General features: G+C 42.6%; 2 protein-coding genes across 2 annotated transcripts in view; one reads left to right on the top strand and one right to left on the bottom strand.

Annotated features, from left to right (window-relative positions):
• LOC139629877 (receptor-type tyrosine-protein phosphatase S-like) overlaps positions 1 to 19,040 on the top strand; it is a 67,055-nt gene extending 48,015 nt beyond the window's left edge. The window contains exons 13-36 of the mRNA XM_071492808.1: positions 916 to 1,233; positions 1,355 to 1,548; positions 1,702 to 1,728; positions 1,994 to 2,111; positions 2,323 to 2,979; positions 3,744 to 3,838; positions 4,771 to 5,024; positions 5,262 to 5,349; positions 5,614 to 5,832; positions 6,734 to 6,891; positions 7,970 to 7,984; positions 8,201 to 8,313; positions 10,038 to 10,135; positions 10,406 to 10,529; positions 11,018 to 11,193; positions 11,332 to 11,451; positions 12,203 to 12,357; positions 12,864 to 13,149; positions 13,583 to 13,761; positions 14,141 to 14,267; positions 14,361 to 14,486; positions 15,224 to 15,378; positions 15,535 to 15,670; positions 16,379 to 19,040. Coding sequence (XP_071348909.1) covers positions 916 to 1,233; positions 1,355 to 1,548; positions 1,702 to 1,728; positions 1,994 to 2,111; positions 2,323 to 2,979; positions 3,744 to 3,838; positions 4,771 to 5,024; positions 5,262 to 5,349; positions 5,614 to 5,832; positions 6,734 to 6,891; positions 7,970 to 7,984; positions 8,201 to 8,313; positions 10,038 to 10,135; positions 10,406 to 10,529; positions 11,018 to 11,193; positions 11,332 to 11,451; positions 12,203 to 12,357; positions 12,864 to 13,149; positions 13,583 to 13,761; positions 14,141 to 14,267; positions 14,361 to 14,486; positions 15,224 to 15,378; positions 15,535 to 15,670; positions 16,379 to 16,447 — 4,007 coding nt within the window. The 3' untranslated portion in view covers positions 16,448 to 19,040. The remainder of the gene's footprint in view (positions 1 to 915; positions 1,234 to 1,354; positions 1,549 to 1,701; positions 1,729 to 1,993; positions 2,112 to 2,322; positions 2,980 to 3,743; positions 3,839 to 4,770; positions 5,025 to 5,261; positions 5,350 to 5,613; positions 5,833 to 6,733; positions 6,892 to 7,969; positions 7,985 to 8,200; positions 8,314 to 10,037; positions 10,136 to 10,405; positions 10,530 to 11,017; positions 11,194 to 11,331; positions 11,452 to 12,202; positions 12,358 to 12,863; positions 13,150 to 13,582; positions 13,762 to 14,140; positions 14,268 to 14,360; positions 14,487 to 15,223; positions 15,379 to 15,534; positions 15,671 to 16,378) is intronic.
• The window catches only part of LOC139629875 (alpha/beta hydrolase domain-containing protein 17A-like), a 66,842-nt gene that overhangs the window by 26,202 nt on the left and 19,977 nt on the right, over positions 1 to 20,663 (bottom strand). The window lies entirely within an intron of this gene.

A 20,663-nucleotide genomic window follows, 5' to 3' on the forward strand; every position in this document is an offset into this window, starting at 1 on the left:
TACACTCCTGAACTCGCACACAAGCCCCGGACGCCGCAGCCATGCTCGCCGTTGAGTGTGTGTGCGCTCTTTACGGAACATTATATAGGGTGAGTGATACCCAGGCTTCAGAAATCATCTGTGGTGGTTAAGGTGTGTGAGTTTGAATCTGTGTTTGTGTCTGTGCTCATGTTTGTTACAGTAAATATCCCAGCCTACTTCAGATTCAGTTCTTGTCTACAATTCATCTTTCTAGCCTGACTTTCAATATCCATCTGAGTGCCTTCCCCCCCCTTTTTTTTAACCTGCCTCCTAAATCCTTTCGACACTGTGTGAGATCTGTTTTAGTTTGTTTTTTTCCTCCCTCTGTGAAGCCCAAGACCTTCTCCTAGTCAGCAGTGGAAAGTCTCAGACCACTCTATTATCCCAAGGACTCAAGGATTATGCCACCATGGGGCCTGGTGTTGTGAAATGTGTATATTTGTCTGTGCTCCTGTGCAGTGAGCTGTGCATGCCTGCGTTAGAAGGAAAGACGTTATCTGTTTTTCATTCAAAAGCCTGGATCCCTTCATGCCACTAGCTACGGCCAAAGGATAAAATATAATCATTGTGTATCAGATGCACATTATCCTTGGGTATAATTAAGTTGTCCACTCAGGGTCGATACTCTTGTCTCTGGTTAATTTCATTAGGCTCTAAGCCTAACATTATGCTTTTACATTATGTGGTTGCTTCCCTTTGTTTGCCTGAGTCATGTTTGTCCTGGTGTTATCTCTTTCAGTTCAGTTTACCGTGGTCTCTTATTGTTTCCTTTTTTATCCTTATCTCCTATCCTTTTACTTGTATTTTTCCCCCTTCTTGCTTTTTCAACCCCATTCTCTTGGGTCTCTTCCTTAACTCTTTGCCAATTGCCCTCCTTGCTCCTTGTCCAATCAGAGCCCTCAGCTGCACCCGAGGGTGTGTCCTGCGAGAGTGCCAGCTCCACCTCACTGAAAGTAAGTTGGAAGCCACCTCCAATGGAGGGCCAGAATGGCGAGTTGGCAGGTTATGAGCTCAGATACCAGAAAGTTTCTGGGGCAGGAGGAGGAAGTCAGGGCCAGGAGGTGAAGGGGCTTCCTATCCCAGCCCAGCAGGGGCAGACAGTGCTAGAGGGGCTGGAGAAGTGGAGCTGGTACAACATCACCATGACAGCCTCCACCACAGAGGGGACTGGACCCAGCAGCCTGGCTGTGCTGTGCAGAACTGATGAGGATGGTAAGAATGAGCGCTGTAGATCAGACCTAAACAGTATTGAATGTTAAGTTGATTATTTACTGGCTAGACTGCTGGTCACTTAATTAATTCTGCATTTGTGTGTGTGTGTGTGTGTGTGCAGTTCCTGGTGCAGCCCCTCGTCTGGTGGATGTCCAGCCGCTCAACTCCTCAGCACTTAGGGTCACCTGGCGGTCGGTGTTGCCACGGTTACGGCAAGGCCAGATCCGAGGCTACCAAGTGCATTTCAGCCGCGTAGAGAGCGGTGAATCCCGCAACCTTCCCCGCATCAAAGATCTCTTATTGGATGAGTCACAGGTGACATCATAACTGAATATTTAAATGATATAAATAATGTTCATTTATTTTAGCATTAAACTTCCTCCCTCTCCTCTTTTTGATTCACTGATTCACTCCTTTTCTCTTCTGTCACGTCTGCCTGCGGGGGGTGCGACATGTCTGTGGCATAAGATGGAGGAGGATGACTCGACTCAGTATGTGAGTGCAAACCACCAATCCTCTTCTCATTATAAATGGAGTCACTATTAATACTTACAGTGTAATGCAGCCCATACTTTACACAGAGTTATGAAGTCCTTACTGTCTAAATACCATAGATTTGATTAGCTGCTGTTATGTAACGTTTTGATCATTTTTACAGATGCACAACAGTAAAGAAAGAGAATGAAGAGACCCATGTGTTGTCCAGAATGGAAAGGAATGAGTTTGCAGTATTTGCCATTGTTATGTGTTTCCCCCACAGGAGCTGATTCTGGGAGGTCTGAAAGCAGAGACGTTGTACTCTGTCTCAGTGGCAGCATACACCACCAAAGGGGATGGGGCACACAGCAAAGCCAAGCTGGTGCAGACCCCAGGGATAGGTAAGCACATGCCAAGTATACAATTCAGTTCACTGGATTTAGTAACATACTCAAGCATTGATCTTACAGTAAGCTGCACCAGGAGCCAGCAGTAAATAAACTGCCAAATCAATTCTAATTCTTCTACAAGATTTCCATTATATATGTTTTTATGTATACATATATATATATATTTCAATTGATTTTCTCCTGCCCACTCTGTCGTTTGCAGTGCCTGGCCCCCCCTCCTTGTGGGTGCGTCCAGGAGTGGGTCCATCAGTGGTGGTGCGGTGGGCTCCTCCGCTGGAGTGCTTTGAGTCAGGCTCTGGTAGCTGGGGGGCCCCAGTGGAAATCCAGGGCTACCGCCTACAGTTTGGCCTGAAGAATACCACTTTAGACACCACAGTGGATTTCACAAGTCGGGAGAAAAACTTCACCGTCAGAAACCTCTCCCCAGGCTCCTCCTACGTCTTTGTCCTCTCTGCAAAGAGCCAAGCAGGCTATGGCGATGTAGTGCAGCAGGAAATAACAGTTCCCATGTTCCCACCCTTGGGATACCCCAAAATATCTGACTTTGTTAATGCCACTTGCTGCTCCCTCCAGTTCTCCTGGCTGCCCCTTGCCCCAGAGGAGACCAACGGTGTCATTATAGAGTACACTATAGTTTACAAAGAGGCTGCAGGCCCCAAACCCTCTGTTGGCCCTAGCCCCTCACCAGCCCTCTCTGCTCCCCCATGGCTAATCACGCTGCCGGCAAGTGATTCAAGCTACACCATCCTTGGCCTCAATCACAGCACAGCCTACGAGTTGCAGCTCAGAGCCCACAACAAGGCAGGGCCAGGCCCCTTCAGCCCACCTCTGGTGTGCCAAACCCTGGCCCTCGAAACAGGTAGGGCTGGCCTCAGGCCTCGGGAACACCCTTCACCTTCTAAGCACTGGTTCAGCTTCACATCTCCGCTCCCCTTACTGTGGATTTCACTCCAAAACACTAAATTAAATGAAGTCTGGGCCAGTTCTTACAGGTCAGCCTTTCAACCATGCACCTCAGAGAAGTTGCGAAACTGCAAAGTCCAGGGGAACACGACTATTCCCCTCAATCTCCTCCACTCACTCACTTATACCTTCATCACCTACCCTTCACCAACAGTGGAAGCAGGCTGAATGTTAATAGATGTTTGCTTCAAGAGCACAGCTTATCACAAACCCTCAGGTAAAAGTCAATAAAGGGCTTGGATATACAGTATCCAATACAGAAGGTAAGTGTTCAGTCTGAATTCAAGTAAAAACCGACATCTGGTGCTGTATCTGCAGGTAAGCTTTTTTTATCTGATAGACCTCCACTGCCACCTTTTCCAAAGCCTTTGCTGACATGCTGAATTCTGAGTCTAACAAACACAACCTTACACTCTGTGAATGTGGCATGTCACATTCCTGCAGCCGGTCTGTCTGTTATTTGTACTTATTACTCTTGCCATCCACTCTCCTCATCACCTGCCCATCCTCATAACCATCATGTATTCTCCCCCCGTAACAGATCTGACTGACATTCCCTCCATTTTTACAGGTTTGCATTTGGAAACCAGAGGAGGCTGTGATGTGAATAAAATGCTTCATCACAAGTGACCCTGTTTTTTTTATTTGTTTGCTTCCCAGATGTGCCGAGGAATTTTTCAGTTAATCTGGCCACTAAGACCAGTGTTCTTCTGACCTGGGAGTTTCCAGAGAGCAGCAATCCCTATCGCTTCAGTGTATGTCCATCAGCTGGTGCATGTACATGTGTGGTGACATTTGCAATAATGCGTAATACAATTCAACATATTTAGCGAGTGTTTTTAATTCTAGTACTTTACATTACCATAGATTTCTTTATTTTAAGTATGTATGGCCCTAGGATCAATTACACTCCCAACTGTGGAAGAGTTAACCTACTATTTCACCCACAGGATTTTAGCATCATGTACAATTTCATGAACTTGTGCCATGAAAAGTTTCATGAAAAAAAAAAAAAATAGTATGTTACAAAACATGCCTACCAGCAGCTCTAAAGCCCACTAATTAACATGTTGTATCTAGTTTGTTTATTGCAGACAACGTTTCACAGGGGATTTATCTACCCTACTATTTCTTGGCCTGTAGTCTCCACTGGTTGCCTGGCAACTGGTCCTGGCCAAGAAATAGTTTAACACTTAATCCATGGTGAAACCACGATTTGTTATTTTTACACTTTGCTATTTTTCTTTTTTTATGGATTTAACAAAGGAGGTGTATGTTTTTTTAATTAGGGAGTTTTAGAGTTTCTGGTATGCGGATTTTGTGCACATAGCCAGAATAACTTTTTCCAGTCTTTATGCTAAGCTAACTAAGCCAGCTGCTGGTGGTAGCTTCATAGATTTATCATACAGACATGAGAGTGGTATCAATCTTCTCATCTAAGTCCTGGCAAGAAAGCAAATAACCACACGTCCTAAAATGTTGAACGTTTTCTTTCAAATGTAGCATAAATTGGGGAGGTGTGGCTGTCAAACAGTGTAATAAACCATGAAAAATAATAATTTGATGTTTTCATGGAGGTTGCAGGGTACTAGGTGTTAAAGTACAATAGAATATCATCAGCATACAGTATATGAATAAGCATCTTGACCTATTTTTGTAACTTCACCATCCCTATTCCATGCTCCAGGTGGAGTATAACCGCCAGAAGATGGAGGTGGACGCTCGCCTGAGAAAGGCAGTCATTCCAAACCTTCAGCCCGACACCAGCTACGACTTTAAGATCACCGCTCCTGAGGGCAACATGGGAGGCCTTCGCCACCGCATCACCGCCAAGACCTCCCCGCCAATCACCGTCCGCCGCCCCGAGATTGACCACAGCCGTGACACTGAGACCACTGTCACCATAATTCTGCCATCGCTGGAGAATCGCACTCCTGTCAAGTAAGACTGAAAGATGCAGTTGTAGGTATTGTTATGGTTTTTGAAATAGTCGTGATGGCTTTCATAGACAGCGGGAATTACTGCACTCAGGTCAGATCAGACCTGCCCACCAAAATGTCTAAGATACGGTCTCTAGGGCAACTAGTTGGCAAGAAAACATGAAATTAGTTTGAGACATGTTTGCTATTGCACAAGTGCAGCTGGTGTTATGCTGTTTGTCCTCCTCTGCTCCAACAGGAATGTTTATGTTGTTGTGGTTCCACTGAGAAGAGCCCGCGGCGTCATCAGACACCTCAAGAGCCCAGATGAAATGGACCTAGAGGAGGTGAGAACCACAACAATGACAGCACCCACTGATGTCTGTGCCTGGAAGGAGGAAAGGACCTATAAACACACACACACACACACACACACACACACACACACAAACACACACACAATCCTATCACTAACTCCTGGCAGCACTTAATTTTTAATTCAATATCAGTGTTTAAACATTAGTCATAGCTACTGGAACGTCTCGTTTTTCTTATCTGTGTGTCTTCCCTCTCTCTTTTTTTTAAATTTGTCTTCTCTCTCCATCTCTCAGCTGTTAAAAGACATTAGTCAAAGGCAGAGGGATTCTCGGCAGCAGAAGCAGGTGGACTTGCGCCGGGCTTACATCACAGCCCGTTTCACACCTGCCACCCTGCCAGCCTTCTTTACCCTGGGGGACCAGCTGGACTACGGAGGTTTTGAGAATCGAGCTCTAGAGCCGGGGCAGGAGTACGTCTTCTTCATCCTGGCTGAGCTCAACTCCACTACCGGGGTATGGAAGCCACCGTGTCACATCTCTTTCCTCTCTGCGTTTATAACCACTACCTCTGCCTGTGTTTCTCTCCTGCAGGCTGTCACTATATATTGTAATCAATATGGCCTCGCTGCTAAAACAATAAAATTCACGTCAGTCAAAGTGTTGTAAGCAAAAGGCAATAACCTTCACGTACTTCCATCACCACTGCTAATAAAGAGTGAGTGTAGCTACTGTGGCAGTAGAAGAGATATTGCCTTGTGCACTGCTGGTATATGTATGTGCATTTGAATTGAAGGAGACGTAAATACACAGGTTGAATTAGGATAGATTTTATTTTCTATTAGAGGTTTTTTTTTTTTTTTTTTTTTTTATTAGGAGCACTTTCAGCCCTGGGGACGCTCTTCAAAGGTCCCTCAGAACTAATAAAAAGGAACTTCAGTTCACTTCAGTTTACATTAATTATGAAAACACTACAAACAACAATAAGGTTAGGTGCTTTTTTCAACTTTAATCTCAAACTCATATGCACATAAAATCAGTCAAGAGCAGCTTGGTCACAATTACAGAAACGCCTGTTCAGTCTAATGAAATTCAGTGCAACAGCTCTGTAATACCACAAATACTACCTTTGTGCTTTGTACTTTTTTCCTATAGAGAGCAGCGGATTCTCCTCTGTTGTTATTTTTGGCCTCACTGTTTGTAGAATGACTGTACTGAATTGGATATAAGTGTCAGGTGTCCATGTTATTTCATCCACTGAGACAAAAAAAAAAAATACTGAGATAAATGTAAAATACTAAGTAACACTTTTATCATGATCACCCTACATTGTCATACTGCTAAAATAGGCAAACAAAAACAACAACACTTCCAATGCACAGTTTTGCTGACTGTCTGTCTGTATATTTGTCTCTAGAAAATGTACGTGGCCAGTCCTTACACGGATCCAGTAATTGCCCCAGATTCAGACCCTCAGCCCTTTGACGCAGGTGATGGTCTGATCTGGGTGGTGGGACCAGTCCTGGCTGTAGTCTTCATCATCTGCATCGTCATCGCTATCCTCCTTTACAAAAAGTGAGTTGGGTGAATTCCAAAAAACAAAATGTCAAATTTACAGCCATGAGACAAACTCAGACTGTTGGTCAGACCAGGCAAATGCCAGAGGAGCTTAGATTATTACTCTCAAAGGATAAAGCTGGCTTTGCGCTATATTTTTCTTAATGTCAACAAATTCCATCAAAAGGTCTATCACTATCAGTCTGTCTTTCAGTAAGTTTCAACAAGTGTGTTGGGGGGGACACGTTCATTCTTACAGGTTATTTAAATCTTTGAAGATGCTTTACAAATGTATAGTTTAATTTTTAAAAAGGCTCAGTAATTTCCTAAAATGGTTGGATGTTGTAGTTTGTAGCAAACATTAGTCAAACAGGAGTAAAATGTGCGTTTGTTTGGGACCATTTTAGTAGTGGAATATACTGTATATTTGCTACTGTAGTGAGTGTCTACAGAATTATTTGTTCATTTATTTGTTTATTGGATAAGGACAATGTTAGTTAGTGAACATCCGTATAAAATACACATTGTAAACGTGACAGATTATAGCAGAAATGCTAATTTACATCCGTAGTCCCTAGGCGGGTAAAAAACTACACTGCCCATGTTAGAGCATCAGCCTGTGCAACGGTGTGGCTCAGTGATGTGTTTTTATTAGTTTTTGTCAGCAATGGTATGTGGTACATATCAGGCTTTGGTTAACCAGACAGTATTTCTTAATACACATGACAATAAGAAAAACTTTTACCAGCCTTATTCTTTAAGGATACATTAAGTTTGTGTCTATCAGGCTCTCTGCTTATACTCTGCTGGCAGCTCCAGATGATATTCCCTCAACCAGAATTTGTTTAATGTCCAGCAGTCCTCACAAAAAACATTTGACTTTCAGGCTGATATTCATCAAATTTGTTCAAATTTAGAAGTTTGTTCTCCCCTCAGGCATCTATCAGACAGCCTGTGTAGGCCTGTGATATCTGCTGCAAGCCATCAAGCTTTTGAATACTAATGCAAACTATTGATTTTCCTTTCTAACAATCTGTCTGTTTCCTTCCTTTTCTTCCTCTAATTATTCCCTCCCTTGCTCTTGTTTCACTGGAAGCAGCAAACCTGACAGGTAAGATTAAACCAATGTCAAGCTCTTTGTTCATTTTAACCCACAGCAATTACATTGTACCAGAGAACTTGTACAAAGCAGTAAAACACCATATCTGTTAATGCACTATTTACTTGAATCAAGTATGCTAATGATGAGTCAGTACTGAGTCTGCTACTCTCTCCCTGGTTGTTTGCATGTGCTAATTGCTCTTTTGACTCACTGGTATCTGAGCAGCAAGCGCAAGGACTCTGAACCCGGAACCAAGAGCCTTTTGAGTAACGCAGAGATGATGGCCCATCACCCAACAGACCCTGTGGAGATGAGACGCATCAACTTCCAGACTCCGGGTATGAAGCGCGTGCCCACACAGGCACCCAAACACACGCTTTGTATCTGCATAATAAAGTATACTTCTGATTGCTCATCATTTGATAATGAAATATTCATGCAGCTAATTTTAACCTCGGTTAGATTATGCAGACAAGATTGTGAAAGTGCTCCTCCGCATCACAACCAACATGTACCTGGCAGCTTCCAGTCGTTTCTGTGATCAAAATGGCCGCGGCCCAAGTAGTACAGTCAGTGCTTAGTCACCGTTGAGTCACAACGGTGTGACAAAATTTGATCATCTCCGCTCGCCCACGTTCCACATGCCACGCTGCAGTTATCACATCAGAACAGACTGATTTACAGCAATCAGTCTTATCACCCTTACATGTCTCTGAGTCAGTCTCAGTGGTGACAATGATATATCAAACGTTGTGTTGCGGGTGATAATTTGTCGAGGAATTGACTTTGGTCTCGCCAGCATAACCAAGAAAAACCCCACTGTGAAGTAACTACATGGATTTTGCCGCTCCCCACCCCCTGCTGAGTAAGATCTAATAACACAGCTGCTTTGGCTGTGGCATCAGGCCAATGATGCTTCGCATTCACTTCTTCTATTCAATTAACAGCATCCAAAAAAAACACATGGCCTGCAGGAATTTAATCACTGTTTTCACTCTACTTCTGTGGTTGCAGTTTATAGAAGCTTCCTTGTTGAAAAGGTGGCAAGATGTGTCACCTTTTCAACACTGTGGTAAGATGTGGCTGAGTAAAAAGGTTTAGACTCTACTTGCCAGGATATATAAAGTCAAATGATGCAGTTTTTTATTTAATCCGTAGATGAAGGTCTTTTTTTAACATGTTCCTGGGAAGCAAGGTAAAACCCACAGAATAAAGCACTTCAGCTCTTCTTTTCTAACATTAGATTTTTTTTTTTTTTACTCTCTTGTGGCAACAACACTCAGGCTCCCTCCTCACCCACTTCTCCCCTGAGAGTTTTGCCTTTGAGATGCTCGGCAAAGATGAAATTTGTTTCCAACAAAACCAGCTGATGCTATTTGAGGTCATTTTGGTCGTGACAGGAGCGTTTTCTCGTGATTACCTGTGGGTGCTGCAGCACCAGACTGTAGAAGAAAATAACCATTGATATGAGCCATGTTTTTCATAGCTGTAGCAGCAGAACGACATAAATGCTTTTCGTAGTGCATCGAGATGCAATCCAAGAGACATCGAGAATGCATTCTGACACTGGTGTTAAATGGATTGTGTTTATAGTATGCACAGTAGTGTTACTTTGATTTATTGTTGTCACGATTTGCTTTTTGAATGGAGAATGGAACTCTGTAGCCGCTCTTCTCTTGCTCCAGCTGTGAAAACAAACGACTGCAGGAGGCATAGGTTGCTTCCTTTGTGTGTGTGCAAGTATGGGCGTGTGTGCGTGTGTGCTCAACCCTTCTAATTAGTGTTCTGTCTGTGTTTGTTTTCTCTGAGTCGTTGCTCCTCTGATCACATAGAAAGCAATTTATCAAAGAAAAACAATTTACAAACAAACAAGACTCGCCTCACTTTGTCCTCGCACATGGATCAAAATTGATTTTCTGCCTCAGTGTGTTCCTTAATGATATGTGATGTTCTGTGATTGTATAATTATCTTCACATCTTTGCATATGAGTGATGTCAGCCTGCAGTAATTTCAGTTATTCAGCCGGAGTTTGCCTCACCTCTGACCGTTGTTGTCGCGCAGGAATGATGAGCCATCCTCCCATCCCCATCAGCGAGCTGGCAGAGCACATAGAGCTGCTGAAGGCAAACGACAACCTCAGACTCTCCCAGGAGTACGAGGTGAGAAATAACTTATTATTCCATATGAATAAATAGACAACGTCCTTATTGTTCGGAGATGTTGAGCCTGTTAAGCCTCCGCTTCATAAAGCAAACCTTATTTAACATTTGCATCTCCTTGCACAGACTATATGTTCATCATTTATTCAGCAGTGCAATTGATTACTGTAACTTGTCAGCGTTACAGTGCACTCTCTCTCCATTATCCTCAAATACACCACTAAATATGCCACCACTGCTAATGTGTATCTATTTGCTGCTTCTTCCCAGTCCATCGACCCTAGTCAGCAGTTCACCTGGGAGCATTCAAACCTGGAGGTCAACAAGCCCAAAAACCGCTACGCTAATGTCATAGCATACGACCACACCAGAGTCATCCTGGCTCCCATAGAAGGTAAAGGAAGAGCAAATAAGGGAAGATGTTTAGAGAGTCTAATGGGAGAGTCTAAGTGTATTTGTGCTCAGGGGGGTAAACACAAAAGAGGGGAGACGGGGAGAGCAAGAGAGAGAGAGAGAGAGAGAGAGAGGTGGGGGGGGCTGCATGATGAATGAAATCTGAAATTGCAAACTGTGCTCAAGACGGGGCTGTGTGCAGTGGCATGAGACTGACAAACAGCGCGAGTGCATTCAAGTGCAGCCAGCAGTCCTCCAGAACAAGAAGGGGGAGAATGGATTTGATCTGGAGCTCATGAATTCACGCCGACAGAGTCTTGTTTGTTTGTTGTCGTCCGCTAGTCATCCAGCAGCCGTCTGTTGGAAGCTGCGGCTGCCAGAAACAAACAGTTCGTTAGGCTGTTTGATGTCATACATGGAGGTTAATTTATTGTGTCTCTTATGAAGATTGCAGTTTATCAAGAGCCTCACAAGTGTCTCATTTTGCAGGTATCCTGGGGAGCGACTACATCAACGCCAACTACATTGATGGTTACAGGAAGCAGAATGCCTACATTGCTACTCAGGGGCCACTGGCAGAGACGTTTGGGGACTTCTGGAGGATGGTGTGGGAGCAGCGGGCCGCCTCTGTCGTCATGATGACGCGCCTGGAGGAAAAGTCACGGGTAAGAAACCAGGTCTTTACCTACTTACCCATATGCAGAATATTCATTATGACAATTGCAATGTATAGTTGTAGGGGCTGTATGGTTTGCAAATCCAAGTCCAGTCAGAAAGCGGTATTTTTATCTCTGTCTGTGCAGATAAAGTGTGATCAGTACTGGCCGAGCCGCGGCACAGAGACATACGGGATGATCCAGGTCACCCTGCTGGACACAATGGAGCTGGCCACTTTCTGTGTTCGCACCCTCTCCCTGCATAAGGTGAATTATTTCACTCCTTTCCTCCTGTGTTCACCCTTGACTCCCCGCTCTGCCCTCACCTCCATTAAATTTACTGTCACACCCAATGATAACTGCTTTGATCTCTGGAGTTTACACTTTGGAACCAGGAGCAACTGGAGTAATCATGAATTTCTGCCATCACTGCAGGAGTTAGTGGACGCACACGCTCGGAGGGTAATAGATTAGTCTGGGCTTCATGGAGTGTCCAAACCAGGCCAGCCTCCCTCTGTCAGGCACTGAGATTTGATCACTGTTGGAGGCAGAGCACTTTCTTATAGCACAGGGCTAATCTAGGACCGTCAGACTGGCGTGTCTCTGTGGCCTACTTACAAACACAGAAACTAGGCCAACTGTAGTTTCCAAGTGTTGCACTGGCTCTTTAAATTTTGGTTTGTGAAACGTCAATTTGGGAGATACATCTCACAGTAGGGAATAATGCACATGAAATATTCAGCGATGCTAGTGTTATTCCTGTTTTTTTGTGTTCATTTTGTAGCAGATGTATAATGTAGGAATATTTATGATATATACTGTGCGTACAGTGAGTTCTTACTTCCACGAACCCATTTAAAAGCTGTACTGATCAAAGGACACTGGAGATCTTCGAGAATATAATAATGAAAATATTCAATAATGCAATGAGGATGAAGCTTTCACATGTACATGCACAGACAATTATGATTTCAGGGATAGTGAAGACAGTCTCTTCTCTGCCTGTTTCTAATGTCAGAGTGGCAACAGTGAGCGCAGAGAGGTGCGTCAGTTCCAGTTTACAGCCTGGCCAGATCACGGTGTGCCAGAGTATCCCACACCCTTCCTCAACTTCCTCCGCAGGGTCAAAGCCTGCAACCCTCCTGATGCTGGACCTATCATCGCTCACTGCAGGTACTCACACACACACACACACACACACACACACACACACATTTAGTTTATTACAAAGAAATAGTTTGACATTTGGGGAAAACTTTACTTTTCAAATTTTCTTTCTTTCAAAGATTTAGATGAGATGTTTAAATGTATGATGTTAATCCGAATTGCTAAAGCCAATAATTTTTCTGTCAACCAACGGTCATTAAGGGTACAACAACAAGGGCCCCCAAGACGGTTAGTTCAGCTCTAAGAGTTATATACTCTAACCTTCTCGTATGGCTTTGTGGGATCGTTAGCAGAAAGAAGTGTGCATCCTGGGAACTCGATTTTCAGACACTCAAATAAAACGGCAGAGAGCAGAAATAGTGCACAACATAAATCTTATCTTTCTCATCTAGCTCAGAAAAGTGAGTAAGTGCGTTTCAAAAAATGACAAACTATTCCTTTAAATCAAATGCCAGAAACAAAATCGTGCCTATCAGTCATCTCACATTGCGCTCACCCCCCTCCTCCATCAGTGCTGGGGTTGGCCGCACTGGGTGTTTCATCGTCATCGATGCCATGCTGGAGCGCATTCGACACGAGCGCACCGTGGACATCTACGGTCACGTGACCCTGATGCGCTCACAGAGGAACTACATGGTGCAGACGGAGGACCAGTACAGCTTCATCCACGAGGCCCTGCTGGAGGCCGTGGCCTGCGGGAACACGGAGGTGGCCGCCAGGAGTCTGTACTCCTACATGCAGAAGCTGTCCAAGGTGGAGACTGGAGAGCACGTCACCGGCATGGAGCTGGAGTTTAAGGTGAGGGAGAGTCCGGGGGGATTTTAATTTAAGTGTTTAAATTAAAGCCCATGCAAATTTGCTGCATGGTGTACACCACTGAATTATGAGATTTTGTCTGGAAAGAAGAATAGAAAGTGTTGTTCCAAAAAGTTTTTGCTATGTCTATCTCCAGTTCCTCATTGTAGGCTGCATGTGTCTGTCAGCTGTGGGCAGTTCAACATGGGGTTGATTTTAATTCCAAAAATGTGTTTGACCTGAATCGTTTATAGAGACCTGAGGAAGTAAAACTGCTGCGGATATATCAAGAAAGGAGAATAGATTAAAGAAAGTCTATAACAATATTTTGTGCATCTCCCAAGTTTAAAAACCTCTGTAGTCACACAAGCACCTTTCCTCTCTCTCTCTCTCTCTCTCTCTCTCTCTCTCTCTATCTCTCTCTCTCTCTGTCCAGCGACTTGCTAACACCAAAGCCCACACGTCCCGGTTCGTCACAGCCAACCTGCCTTGCAACAAATTCAAGAACCGACTGGTCAACATCATGCCCTATGAAACCACCCGCGTCTGCCTCCAGCCAATCAGAGGCCTGGAGGGCTCCGACTACATCAATGCCAGTTACATAGATGGATACAGGTGTGTTTTCCTCCCTGCAAACACTAATATGACCTGACCCCCTCGTCCTCGTATGATGGCTTGATGAGTGAGTGGATTGGATAGGTTTTCACCACAGAGCTCTCACCTGTCATGTCCTGTCACATCTGTCATTACTATATCCATGTTCCCCCCATTTGTCTCGCTGCGCCGCACTCGCTTCAGTGCCACTGAAGGGGGACGCACGCTGATGAGCTTCTGATGATTCAGGCATTCAGAGTGGTTGCACACACATGTTTTGACTGTTCCTCTTCTTGCCTGAAGCCTGACCCCCTTTTCAGTCTGATGCTTGACAGAGGAAGAAACAAGGAAAATGAAAGGAGGAGGTGGCTTTATATTGTGTGTGTGTTTGTGTTTGTAGGCAGCAGAGAGGCTACATCGCTACCCAGGGTCCGCTGGCTGAGACTACAGAGGACTTCTGGAGGATGCTGTGGGAACACAACTCCACTATAGTGGTCATGCTCACGAAACTGAGAGAAATGGGGCGGGTAGGGACAAAATATGTATCCACACAAATCACAGCCTATTTCAGCCGTGTACACCACATCATGACTACGCTTTATTCTGTTCTGCTCTCTCAGGAGAAGTGTCACCAGTACTGGCCTGCCGAGCGCTCAGCCAGGTACCAATACTTTGTAGTGGATCCCATGGCAGAGTACAACATGCCTCAGTACATCCTGCGGGAGTTCAAAGTTACGGATGCCAGGGTGGGTTCATGTCTGTGTTGTTTAAAGATTTGTCCTCCTGTTGTATGTTGTATTCAGACGGCAGTGTAACATCACACTCTTTGACTTTTCTGTTCTATTCCCAATCCATCAGTGCTGTCAGTGAACAGTGGCGCCAAGCATGTCCTATCGATCTGTAGTGTGTGTTGGTTAGTGTGTGTTTTTTATGTGAATGAGCGCTATCGACAAGCAGCCCTGGATTACTCATTCAACCATGCTGTCTCCAGATTATCTTGACAGCATATGTGTGTGTGTGAGAGAGAGAGAGACTATGTGTGTGTGTGTGTGTGTGTGTGTGTGTGTGTGTGTGTGTGTATATACATCCGCTCGTGCACACATGCCAGTCATAGATAACTCCAGTTAAGCCTGTCCTGCACTGACGCCACATCGACAGATGCTCTATTGATCTCCATTAAAGGGGAGTCAGAGAGGCTGAGCAGAGGAGAAAAGATGTAATTGCGTACTGAGTGGCTGACAATAGCAGACGCACTGACGTTACAGCTTAGAGTTAACCACAGCCACTGATCCAGGGTCAGATAACAGTAATCATTAGAAGGTAAAAAGGATATTGCTTTGCAGAGTCTCAGTCCTCAGTCTTCAAAAAAAAAAACATCTTGATAGTGGTGAAAAGAAAACAGACACTTTCAGGTCAGCTCACCCTGCAGGTTTTCAGTAAATATTTATGTGCCATTGTTCTGACGACTTCCTCACTCCTTCAGGACGGCCAGTCTCGGACAGTGCGTCAGTTCCAGTTCACTGATTGGCCAGAGCAAGGCGTGCCCAAATCTGGGGAGGGCTTCATCGATTTCATTGGCCAAGTGCACAAAACCAAGGAGCAGTTTGGTCAAGATGGACCCATCAGCGTTCACTGCAGGTATGCAGCGGGGTTGGTCATGGTGAAATTATTCATGTAATGTAAAAATACATTTTGATTACATAATTACTGCTCTAGGCCTGTCAGGATACAGCACACTGATGTCAGCACTCTGCCCTGTAAACTATAGTAAAATGTTTTCCTGTATGCCTGTAGTGCTGGCGTGGGGCGGACAGGTGTCTTCATCACTCTGAGTATTGTCCTGGAGAGGATGCGTTACGAAGGGGCAGTGGACATCTTCCAAACTGTCAAAATGCTGCGGACACAGAGACCAGCCATGGTGCAGACTGAGGTAAACACTGATTCATTAAGCATGGCAGAGATACAAGATTTATTAAGCATGGCAGAGACACGAGCAGGGAGAGCACTGGTACTGCACACTGTTAGTATCGGTTAAAGCAACATTGATATCAATCCAACATTACATCCAGTATTATTTTTACTGTTATTTCAGTCTGTTATTTACTGATTTCCAGCCATTTGTTTTTAACTATTTAATCTCCTTAAAGCAGGCCATTTTATTATGCATTCCTGTATATTATTATTACCTAAATCCTACAACACATTTTTTGTAAGTTTGATTCAGGTATACAAATACAAATTTGCTCTTTGTCGCTGTCCATCAGCTTTTCATTAGTTATTCATCAATTGGGCTTTTAAATGGTTTGTTTATATGAGTTTATTATTATATTTATATAGTTTATATATATTTATTTTATTTTATTATTTATGTTTATAGAGTTTTATCAACTCACAATTCAATTCCAATTCAACAAATCCAATTTAAAAACCAGAAAATACATGTTTGCAATTACATATTTTTAGATATGACAGCATTCCCAACATGCAGTGCAGTCAGATTTTAGTAAAGTCCCTTTTACAATACATTTGTCATGATATTAGCTACCAGACTGGATAAGTGTTGTGGGCAGCCAGCTAAACATAGTACATTCATGCCCATTTAAAAAAATCAATATTTTTCTGTCTGTTTCCCACCCAGGATGAGTACCAGTTCTGTTACCAGGCTGCTCTGGAGTACCTGGGTAGCTTTGACCACTATGCAACGTAAGCGAAGAGTAAATCTATCCATCCATCTTTCTGCTTCGAGGTCCACAAACAAACCAACAAGTGAAACAAGAGAACGACAGCCTGAAATTACATGAACATTGAACCTTTTCCAGGAGAGAGATTCTACACCAACAAGGACAAAAACAGCAACAAGAAATCTGTGTCTAACAGCACCCACACTCATCAGGACCTCCCCTGAGGAGCTGGTGGGTGTGGAGATTATCCATGTGTAATCCATATACTTACCTCAGTGTTCCAGTGTGAAGGACGTATAATACATGTGTGTTGTGGTCAGCTATCTCCAATATGAACCAGTGAAATACAAATGGCTTCTGAACAGGAATTATGATACTATATGTGTATAAAATATAAAAAGATTTAAAAAAAAAAAAAAAAAAAAAACATTTAAAAACACAAAGAGCCTGGATATTTGCTGCACCCTAAATGGGCTTTTTATCCTCAACTTTGTATCTATTGGTTTGGTGTACTAAGGGGTTACAAAGTGCAAAGGTGAACATTTCTATGTGTCTGTGAGTCTAAGCTGTCCACTGCTACCACAGGTAGTTCTGATTATAGTTTAAAGCAGATGACTAGGTTATGCCTCAGCAGAAGCCTACAGTTCGGACTCACCACCCTGAGGACTGTTGGAGAAGCATGTGGATGCTCATTTACCCAACGCACAGTGCCAAGAGAAACCATGCAGCGTGAACATGAACTGTGGCCTACAGGGAGAGACGGCTCCGTCTTTCATCCAGCATTAACATGAAGTCAGACTGGAGACCGCTCTTAAGCGATGGCCAAGGATCTGTTCACACTCCCCAGTTGTGTCCTCACTGCGTAACAGCTGGCCTCAGAACAGTGATTAGAGTCCATCATAGCCTCAACTGGGCTTAGATTTGTAGTCCAGTGCATTCTTCATTCAACAAAGCTTGCTTGCTATTTGCTGTAGTTCTTGTTCATCCTCTAGCTCAGATTCTCTTGATGTCAGTCCCATTGTGTCAGTTCAACAGTGGCTTATTGAAGGAGATGTTAATGAAAGAGTTTCAGTCCCTTTCTTTCTTGAATTCTCCATTTTTGAAGATTTTTCTGTGTTTTTACTGTATGTCTTTGCCTTATGCTGACTTATTTCTTGTGTTTTAACATGCTGCCTAATACTCATGCGTTGTGTGCTAAACTTTTATTGTCATACAGTATCTTAACTTGAGGATGAAAATTGTTTCCTGATCATCTTCCTCCGAAGCTTACCTACTTGAATTGCACCACTTCGCGGTTAAATCCCTCTGATATTTTACTATTTCAGGCAATGGAAGATAATGAGAGAAATCCAAAAAACATTCAACGCAAGTGGTGAATTGGTCACGTTCACCAATCCTCTCCCCTTCCCCACCTCTATATAAACTACATGAAAACTCTCTCACACTGTACAGAACATCCCAACCTAACCGATTGATGTTTTCCCCTCAGTCTAACTCCAGTACAACTGCACAAGTCCTTGATATCAATATATATCTTTTCTTGATTTGACATATAATCATAATTGGTCCCACGTGGTGATTGAAGAGCACAGCGACATCTTGGGCGATTTCACAGTTTTGTACATACAGTCTTAACACTCGAGTCCTACAGTACAGTTACATACGTCTGAGCACAAGATATAACATGGGATTGGATGTGATGTAGTTCTTAATGTCGCAAAAAAAGCCTTATTGTTATTGTTCACTTTGTCATATTAATTTCATATGATTTTTAAAAATATTTATTATTCTATTTTGTTACTTTTTACGTTTGTTTTTATTTATTTATTTGGGATATCTAGCAACTATAACCTATAAGATGTTGTTTACTTGTTTCTTTGGCGAGCCAATGTTAAAGTATGATATTGTCACTGTTTGTTTTTTATTTTTAATGGTCAGTTTTGGTGCTTTTTTATTTGCTTTATTATTATAAAGTATGCCCTCTGTGTAGGGTGCTATTTGATACTGATTACTGATGTCCGACTATAGTTAGCTAGAGATGTACATTAGAGGCAGACATAGTTTAAGTTTACAGTGATGCCCTTATAATGCCCTCCCCCACTTGACATCCATAGCGACAGCAGCAGTGTGATCATAGCAACAGAGGTATGATCCACCCCACCGTGATGGGTTTAAGGGCATCAGAGAAATTAGATTTATAGAGCAAACTTATTGGTGAAAACCTCTGACAAGCTGTTGGTATTTAGTTTGCTGGAGAGCACATGGTAGCAAGTGTATTTTTGACAGAGAATGGGTTAGAGTCACCCAGCTACACACCCCCTTAAAGTTATTGTTAAAATCTGAAATTATTCTGATATGAACTTTATGTGTGGTCCAGAAGTCTTGATGATGTGTGACATATATGAAATATGTTATTCCTTCGATTTCTAATGATTATTGTGTCAAGAGAAATGTAAAAGGCACACACATGAAGCATAATATGAAACGTGTTGAGGGCCAGCTCTGATGATGCCATCCCCCTCACTTATGTACCTGTTCTTTCCTTTCAAACCATGGATGTAGATATTGTATCTTGACTTTGTATTAAAAGCAGGATGATTGGATATACAGCACAATGAACTGCTTGATTCCTGTCGGTTTTTTGTCCTCTTGTGTTATTCACTTCCTGTCCACTAGATGGGGCCAAAATAACCTTAAAGTAAAAGACACTCCTGTCACTGCACCCAGTTTTTACAAGATGCACACAAAATTACACCTACTTGAAATGTTATGGAGCCACAAAATTGTATGGCATGAAGTTCTGCTGTAACTTCAGCTGTTGCATTACAGTTATATATGATTAAATACTGTGGATTTACTATATAATACTATATACATTAAAGGTGGGTTTGATTACACTGAACTGATATATTTGGCTTATGTAAAATGTACATATTTGTTTGGTATTCACACACTTTCATATTATTAAGTGCCAAGTCGGATATATTAGACTTGGAAAAATCATGTGTCCTTATAGCGTTCATGACATGAACATGGCATTACAACACAATTTACAATTGCACATTAAGACATAACTTGGGGGGAAAAACATGCTGTGTACCTAAGCATGACACTTCATTTTGTAGTTTGACTAAAAATGAATAATAAAGCTATAAATGATAAATAGTTTGACATTTGACAAACAAGAAGATCGATGCTCTGATTAGATCAGCTCAGCACAATTTGTCCAAAGGCAACAATATATGCCACAATCTGTTCACTTGAGACCACTAGTCATTTTTTCATATACATGTTTTTTTTTTTTTAATATATAGATAAAAAGATATTACATGTCAATTAGTGAGTTTGAGAGGTGCTGCTAGGCAGATTTTGTTACCTTTGGAAAGCTAGCCAGTTCCCCCTGTTTCCAGAATAGACAGAGATAGAGTGCTATCAATCTCATCTAACTTTTATCAAAAAACCAAATTAGCAATCTGTAATTTCAAACTATTCTAGTGTCAAACTAACTATTTTTGTGCATAAGAGAGTCTGCTTTCCTTTAATCAATGAATGATGAAAAGTACATTTAAAATCTCTGAATCTTAGATTTTCCATTTCTCTGCCTTTTAACAGCAACCCAGTAGTCACCCAGTGACATTCTTGATTTATGCAGGAATGTTAGTAGTGTGTGTTTTTCGATACAACAGGACACACACCCATGCATGAGAAGATGCAATCTGCTGTAATTCACAAATTATGAAGCTCACACTGGACGCATCTAATCTCCGCATAGTTTTACACATTTTTGACTTTTCAGTGCCACATGCAAGTTATAGAGGAGCCCTTTGTGTGTGTAAAGTTCACATACAACAGCATCATCCTCATTTTTTCTGACTATCTGTCTGTTGATCTGCTGCACCTGAAAAATAAGTACTATGTGTTCCTTATCACAGTGACTAATCCTTTAACCTAATGCTTCCTCGAAATCCCTCGGAAACCTAGATTCTCAATTTTCTGAGATGCCTTCAAGCAATACGAGGGAAAAGAAAAGTGAAAAAAAAAGACAGTGCATGTCTGTGTGTGTGTGTATTGTTCTGTCCGTCACAAGATTATTCATGCATGATCAATTGAATGCCTTTGTGACATTAACTTATAATATTTCCTCCTTGAGATGTGTTGAGATAGGCTTGCTAATGTTATACCTTCAGTTGCAGTTTATTATAAATCAACCCATTCAACTCTAACAGGAAGCTTCAGCTTTTA

Source organism: Trachinotus anak, unplaced genomic scaffold (genome assembly GCF_046630095.1).
Source record: "Trachinotus anak isolate AG129_WGS33_773 ecotype Australia unplaced genomic scaffold, CSIRO_AGI_Tana_v1 ptg000012l, whole genome shotgun sequence".
Taxonomy (NCBI): Eukaryota; Metazoa; Chordata; class Actinopteri; order Carangiformes; family Carangidae; genus Trachinotus; species Trachinotus anak.